The sequence below is a fragment of the Nicotiana tomentosiformis genome, chromosome 2 (genome assembly GCF_000390325.3).
Source record: "Nicotiana tomentosiformis chromosome 2, ASM39032v3, whole genome shotgun sequence".
Lineage (NCBI taxonomy): Eukaryota > Viridiplantae > Streptophyta > Magnoliopsida > Solanales > Solanaceae > Nicotiana > Nicotiana tomentosiformis.
In genome coordinates this window covers 156,379,094-156,387,276 of record NC_090813.1, presented here as the reverse complement: position 1 = coordinate 156,387,276, position 8,183 = coordinate 156,379,094, and the positions used below count along the sequence as shown (strand labels likewise).

Below are 8,183 nucleotides of genomic sequence, written 5' to 3'. Positions count from 1 at the left end.
CATCAGCTTCATCACCTTCTTCACCAACTCTTCCACCAGCAACTGTCATATTATCTCCAACGGCCGTATCTGCCCGAGAAAAAGATGTTTCTCTTCCCCAGTCCATAGTTCATGGGAATTTGAAGCAAAATTATGCTCCCCTCTCAGAAGATCCACAAGGGAGGAGGAGCATTGCTCTCTCGTTCTCCACCGAGTACAATTTGTTATCCCGGCCACTGGAACTTGCTAACTATCTGAAGCCTTTGGCTTCATAAAAAGATTGGGAAAAGATACAGTCTCTCTTTGGAGAGTGCTTGTTGAATAATTCCATGCACAATGCCGCAGCGGTATATTCTTCTTTTCCTTTGTCATTTATTGTATCTTCAATTTAGTATTACTTTTGAATTTGCCTTTCTTTTTTCATAGGGTGAAATAATGTCATGCACAACGCCGCAGTGCTTGTAGACTAAAGCCTTACTTTTGAAAAGAGCTTGCTGCTGCTGGGGTGAAATATGCCCAGTTGGAGGAGAAGTATAAGAGGACCATAGAGCATAATAGACTTTTCAGCTCTATTGTTCGTGATCTCGATGTTACCCTCCAATCCGTCAGATCCACCAGGAAAAATCTTTCTGCTAAGATTCACCAACTTAAAGAAGAAGTTTAACGCTGAGTGGCTTCTCTCATTGTTGAGAAAATGCATTCTATGTATAGCATGAGGAGAAAAACCTTGGAAGAGGCCAAAGCGGGTGTCATTGACTATGATGCCGAAATCGCTTAGGCCCTTGAGCTGGAGATAGCTGCAAAAAGAGGTCTTCCGGCCAAGCCTGATGCTACCGATTCTTCTGGTTTCGGTTCTGAGTTCTCGGGAACGGATGAGGAACCAGAAGGTGATGATGCCGAGTGCCAAAATGATAAAGTCCAAGATATCAAACCAGCGGCGCATCTATCCACTTCCCCCGGGGGTGCGGACGCTTCACTTCCTCTGGGTTCCGAAGATGCAGCATTTTAGTTTTTCTTTTCTTTTTCCAACTTTCTTATCTGTGCTGCTTTGGCAAATTATTGTAAATAAAGACATCTTTTTGTTCAAGTATTGTTTGATTTTTTTATGCGTTCTTTCGTTTGAACATTTATACAAATTTTAACCTTTGCATTCTTTTTCGCTTAAGTGTTTTGCGCAAGTTTGACTATTTGCGTCTGATTATGTAAGTCCTTAGGTGTATTTTTCCCCCAAAAGCATTTGAATTTCGGGCACAAATGCATCCGAAATCAACCCTTTAACGTGAGGGTTCTCATAAGTATTTGCGCAAGTTTGCATTTTGTGTCTTTTTGTGCAAGGCTTTATGAGTATTTTTCCCCGAAGGCATTTGGATTCTGGGCATAAGTTCTTCCAAAATCAACCCTTTAACGTGAGGGTTTTTATAAAAGAGGGCCTTCTTATGTTTACGGTACTCTTGAAGAGGACGTCTCATGTTCATTATGGCACTAGCATTTGAAGTGCTTGTTTAACTTTCAACTATTTTTTGGTTTTCGTTTTCCGGCCGATGTAGCAGTCATTGTTTCCATTTCCTAATATCATCCCCCCCCCCAGTGTTCTAATGCGAATTGGAATACTGGAAGTTTTGCACCTTTGAGGACCCCACTAATGAATTGCTAGACAATATTCAGCTCGGTAACAGACTTCGCTTCCCCTTAGGAATTTATGCTATCGAGCCAAAGACTATCTAACAATCCCTTAATGGTTTGCACTTGTGAACGGTCGGGTAACCTTTGTTCGATGGCAAACTTAACTTCCCAATAAGAATTTTTCTATCGAGCGAAAGATTAACTAACCGTACACGTAATTCTTCGCTTGTGTGCCTTGTTATAAAAGGTCTTATTTTCGCTATTGAAACTTTCTTCATAGTACGCTTTCCGTTACTGCCTCGTTAAAAACCTTGCCAGAAAAACCAAATTGGGACAAAAACTATACGAACAGAAAACAAGTGCATCACATACTTTCAGTATATGTGATGTTTGTCAGTAATAATATCTCTTGAGGTGTGCCACGTTCCAGTTGTTGTGAAACTTTTCTCCATCTTCATTCTCCACCTCGTACAAACCTTTCCCGGTTACAGCTGAAACCCGGTAAGGTCCTTCCCATGTTGGACCTAGCTTCCCTGCGTTGAGTTCTCGGGTGTTTTGAGTTACTTTCCTTAGGACCAAATCTCCCACTTTGAAATAACGGAGGTTGGCTCGTCGATTATAATATCATTCCATTCTCTTCTTTTGGGATGCCATTCTTATATGCGCCAAGTCCTTACGTTCATCGAGTAGCTCCAAGTTGATTAATATTACTTCGTTGTTTGACTCTTCATTTGCTTGGAAATATCTCAAGGTGAGCTCCCCTACTTCCATCGGGATTAAGGCTTCTGCTCCGTACACAAGGGAAAAGGGAGTTTATCATGTTCTTGATTTGGCCGTCGTTCGGTATGCCCATAACACTCCAGGTAGTTCCTCAGTCCATTTATCTTTAGTTGCTTCCAACCTTTTCTTGAGATTTTGTATAATCACTTTGTTCATTGATTCCGCTTGACCATTTGCGCTTGGATGATAGGGTGAAGATGTGATTCTCTTTATTTTCAAATCTTCAAGGAACTTTGTGATCTTCGCGCCAATAAATTATGGCCCATTATCGTATGCTATCTCTTTTGGTATTCCAAACCTGTAGATTATGTTCTCCCATAAGCAATCCACCACTTCACGTTCGCCGATCTTCTGATAAGGACATGCTTCAACCCACTTAGAAAAATAGTCAATTAAAATTAAAAGAAACCTTAACTTACCGGGGGCCATTGGTAGCGGTCTGACGACGTCCATTTGCCACTTCATGAATGGCCACGGAGACAGTACTGAGTGTAATGGTTTTGCTGGTTAATGTATCAGTAGTGCGTAGCGTTGGCACTTATCGCATTTTTGCACGAAAGCTTTGGCGTCTTGTTCCATTCAGGGCCAATAATATCCTTCCCTTACCAATTTTAGCACTAAGGAATCTGTGCCCGAATGGTTTCTCCATATTCCTTTGTAGACTTCTCGCATAACATAGTTAGCTTTGGACTCTCCCAAGCATCGTGCCAACATGCCTTGGAAAGATTTCCTGTACAGTTGACCTCATTTGAAGCTATACCGTGCTGCTTTGGCACGCAGTGCCCGGGACGCCTTGGAGTCTCCGGGCAATTTCCCGTGTTTGATATAATCGATGATCTCAATCATCCAGTCCCAGACCAAATTAGTCGTATTTACCTCATAGTATCTATCTGCATCCAGGACCGAGTGCATGAGTTGTACTACCGTACCAGAGTCCGATCCCTTCACTTCTATTGATAAACCGAGGTTAGCCAGTGCATCCGCTTCTGCATTTTCTTCCCTCAGGATATGAGTAATCAACCACTCCCAAAATTAAGCCAGTAGAGCCTGGACCTTTACTAGGTACTGTTGTATGCGCTCCTCTTTGGTTTCGAAGATCCCGTAGACCTGATTTACCACCAGCTGGGAGTCGCATTTGATCTCTATGACCTCGGAATCTAGTCCCCGGGCCATTTCGAGTCCTGCAATTAAAGTCTCATACTCTGCTTCATTGTTAGTTAAAGCTACCGTTCTGATGGCTTGCCTTAGAGGAGAAGGCGTGGTTAATACTATGCCAAGCCCAGACCCCTTTACATTGGAGGCTCCATCCATAAATAAGGTCCAAACCCCCGATGACAATTCTGGCACCATTACTGCCTCTTTGGTCATTAAAGGCAGCAATGCCGGATTGAAATCGGCCACAAAGTCGGCCAAAACTTGTGACTTAATCGTAGTCCTTGGTTTATATTCTATGTCAAATTCACTCAATTCGACGACCCATTTGGCCAATCTACCTAAGAGTTCGGGTTTGTGAAGGATGTTCCATAGGGGAAATATGGTCACCACAGCTATCGGGTGACATTGGAAGTAAGGCCTCAGCTTTCGAGTGGAGACTACGAGAGCTAAGGCCAGCTTCTCCAAATGCGTGTAGCAAGTTTCTACTCCCGTTAAAATTTTACTAACGAAAAATTTTACTAACGTAATAAATGGGAGATTGCGTACCTTCATCCTCACAGACTAAAACTACACTTACAGCTACTTCCGAGACTGCGAGGTAGACCAACAATGTTTCACCTTCCTTTGGTTTTAAAAGTAACAGAGGGATTGAAAAGTACCTTTTCAAATCTTTCAAAGCCTGCTGGCATTCCGGGGTCCATTCGAAATTATTTTTCTTTTTGAGCAGCGCGAAGAAACGGTAGCATTTCTCTTATGACCGGGGAAATAAACCTGCTCAAAGCAGCTAATCTCCCTATGAGCATTTGAACTCCCCTTTACGATATGAGAAATCCTAAGAATTTGCCGGAGCTGAACCTGAACACGCACTTCTCGGGGTTAAGCTTCATGTTATGCTTCCTTAGGATGTCAAAAGTTTCTTGCAAATGCTCAAGATGATTACCTGCGTTCAAATACTTAACGAGGATATCGTCTATATAAACTTTCGTAGTTTTACCTATCTGTTTTTCAAACATCTTGTTTATGAGCCGTTGACAAGTGGCTCCAGCATTTTTAGCCCGAAGGGGATCACATTATAGCAATATGTGCCAAAATTTATTATGAACGGAGTTTTTTCCTAATCCTCTGGGTTCATCTTAATTTGGTTGTACCCGGAATAAGCATCAAAGAAACTCATTAACTTGTGCCCGGTCGTCGCATCAATCATTTAATCGATGTTTGGCAGTGGGAACGAGTCTTTTGGGCACGCCCTATTCAAGTCCTTATAATCTACACACATGCAAAATTTATTGTTCTTTTCAGGAACTACTACTACATTAGCTAGCCAGTCTAGATACTTTACCTCTTGGATCGAACCGATGTCAAGTAGGCGAGTTACCTTTTCTTTGACGAATTTATTCCTGACCTACGCAATAGGGCATTTTTTTTGTCTTACCAGAGGGATGTCGGGATCCAAGATTACTTGTGTATGACCACTTCCGTTGGGATACCTGTCATGTCTGCATGCGACCATGCAAAACAATCGGTAATATATTTAAAAAATTCGATAAAGCCAAACCTAAGCTCGGGGTGCAGTCCTGTCCCCAAGTGTAATTTTATTTCTAAGAACTTTTCGAACGATGCAACTTGTTAGAGATCTTCCGCTGTGGATTTTGTTGCATCCGTCTCTTCTGGTACCTAGAAATATCTTGGCACCTGATAAGATTCTGACGCTTCTTCTCCCTAGCTAACTTCATTCGATTCAGGAGAGGGTGCCAGTTCCTGTAGTTCCTATGCTGCGTGATCCTTCCCTTTATTATTGGAGACCGTGCATTCATCTCCCTTGCCGTCGGTTGGTCGCCCCTTAACTGTTTGATTTCTTCGGGCATTGGGAACTTAAACAACTGATGATACGTTGATGGTACAACTCATATCTCGTGCAACCATGGTCTTCCCAAAATAATATTATATCTCATATCACCATCCACCACTTCAAAAAGAGTCATCTTTATCACTCATTTGGCGTTCATGGGAAACAAAATCTCTCTTCAGGTTGTCACGCTTGCGAGGTTGAATCCGACGAGGAGTTTTGTGGACGAAATGATGCTTCTGGTGAGTTTGTCTTGTTCCAATACCCTTCATTGTATGATATTGGCCGAACTTCCTGGATCCACCAGAACACATTTAATTTTAAAATCTAATATATTTAAAGAAATTGCCAATGCGTCGTTGTGTGGTAGCAACAGTCCGTCTGCATCCTTCTCCGTCAAAGTGATATCGTCTCCAGCGACTTCTCGAAGTCTCTTTCTATGAGTTACTGATACCTTCGTCTTCTTTGCTTCCGAGAAGGTAACCCCGTTGATCTCGTTCCCCCCGAAAATCATGTTGATCGTCAAGCATGGGGGGCTTCTCCTGCTTTTGAATTCTCCACATTATCACGGTTGCGACTATAATTGTTATTGTCCCGGTCACTTTAGAATTCCCTGAGATGGCCATTTTTCAGTAGTGTCGCCACCTCTTCACGTAGATATCGACAGTCTCCAGTCTGGTGGCTATTCGTCCTGTGGTACTCGCACCATATATTGGGATCCCTCTGGCTGGGATCGGACCTCATCGGCTTCGAGAACTGTGCTTCTTTGATGTTCCTCATAGCCGATACCAATTCTACTACACTGACATTGAAGTTGTATTCTAATAGCCCGGGGTAGGAAGGATCCCGTGTACCTGATGTTTCTTTGCCCTGCAATGACCTGTTGTTCCGACCGCGGTTAGTTCTTCGGTCGGTAACGAACTTGTCTGCCGACCGTAAACCTCTGCCACGTCCTTCGGCCCATTCGTAAGTCAAAAACCGTCCCCTCAAATACCGTCTATCTGTGTCGAAATTGCCTTTTTGTTTTTCTTTATTCTTCTCCCGTCCTTTGCCGACGCCGAGAAGTCAAACTGATCATCTTCAGTCCTTATCTTGGACTCGTATCGGTTGTGAACATCCGCCCAAGTCGTCGCTTGGAACTCAAGCAAGCTTTCCTTCGATTTTTGGGAAGCATCGTAACTTTTTGGATTCATACTCTTGGTGAATTCTTCAGCCACCCATTCATACGGAATAGCCGGGAGCAACATTCATTCCTTTTGAAATTGGGTGACGAATTCCAGCAGCAACTCGGACTCTCCTTGTGCAATTCTGAATATGTCGGCCTTCCGGGCCTGCACCTTTCTGGCTCCGATATGTGCCTTAATAAAAGAATCCGCGAGCATCTCAAAGGAATCTATGGAATGCTCGGGTAACATCGAATACCACGTCAAAGCTCCCCTCGTGAGAGTATCCCTGAATTTCTTCAGCAAAATAGATTCAATCTCGTGGGGAGCTAAATCGTTTCCCTTCATCGCTGTTGTATAGGTGGTAATACGCTTATGAGGGTCTGAAGTTCCATCATACTTCAGCACGTCGGGTATTTTTAACCGCTTCGGGATTAATTCTGGTGGCGCACTTGGTTTGTACGGCAGCTGAGTATACTTCTTTGAGTTTGGCCCTTTTAGCACGGTGGTGCACCCTGGATTTGGTTCATGCTGGCATTCACTTCCCTCATAAACCATAAGAGTTTGCTTTTGAAGGGATCGTTCTCGTTGTTGTGACTGGGCCCGCTCCCCCAACTCTATCGAAGCTGACCTCACCCCTCAGGGTGTTGTTGTCGACCCTCTGCGTTGTTTGGTTTGTGGGAGAACCAGGAGGAACTGGACCTTGCCCATTCGCGTTATTGGAAGCACCCAACAACGCCTGGTTTAGTTCTGTCATGACTTTATCCTGCCATGTGAGATGGCCAAGAATGTCCTCTTGTTGCTCCTACATGACTCTTACCGCTTCAACAACATGCTCTTCTTTGGCTTCATCAGTGGTCGCCTCCCGAACATGATGTGGATATCGTCTGTCGTGGATCGGAGTGGCATCACTTCCCTCATTGTGGGTATCGCTGATCGAATCCTCACGCTGAGGTTAGTCTCCTTGGACCTCAAGATTGTGTGTATTGTTAACACTATTTTCTGTGATTTTTGCTAAGAATAAATAATCAAAACACGTTAGTTAAAGAGGCAAGGATCAACTTAATTATACGATTGTCTAGGCCCCATGGTGGGCGCCAAACTGTTTACCCGTAAAACGGTACAGTTAAATTTATATTTAGTTTCTAGATAAGTAAATTAGTTCGATCCTGAAATAATAAAGGAATTGAAGAAATATGTGATACTTAGCCTTGAAGTAAAGATAAAATCGCATAAATAATAATTTCGGGAGCAGGGTTTCGGTGTACAACAGTAGTGAAATCAAAGAATAAGAAGATAAAATTGTATAGAGTTTTGAATATATTATAGCATAAGTTTGTCAGAAAATTCGTCCCCTTTCAATGATAATAGAGTTCGCTATTTATAGTTACACCTAGGGAAGAAGGACCTAGGATTAAGCCCCTCTTCAATGCTAATTATGAGGGCCATTGAAAAATATGTAACGGCGGGCATAAATGTCATATTCTTTTGTAGCGGGCATCGTATTAAGTGGTGTAGAATATTTTCTATTAAATGCTACCGGGTGGTAGGCATTTATTGCATCTTTATGAGCATCATTCCTTCTGGTAACAAATGAAACAGTTATCTTCAATTTTGGTTGTCTTCTGCTTTCGGCT

At 42.8% G+C, this 8,183-nt stretch overlaps 1 protein-coding gene across 1 annotated transcript; it reads right to left on the bottom strand.

Annotated features, from left to right (window-relative positions):
- Positions 1–6,630: 6,630 nt before the first annotated feature.
- Positions 6,631–7,104, bottom strand: LOC138905915 (uncharacterized). Its single transcript, XM_070194428.1, has one exon. The coding sequence runs from the start codon at positions 7,102–7,104 to the stop codon at positions 6,631–6,633; it is 474 nt and encodes a 157-aa protein (XP_070050529.1).
- Positions 7,105–8,183: the final 1,079 nt, after the last annotated feature.

Bases quoted from the DNA above. Each gene is read 5' to 3' on its own strand.
- LOC138905915 (XM_070194428.1), bottom strand. From the start codon at position 7,104: ATGGTTTATGAGGGAAGTGAATGCCAGCATGAACCAAATCCAGGGTGC.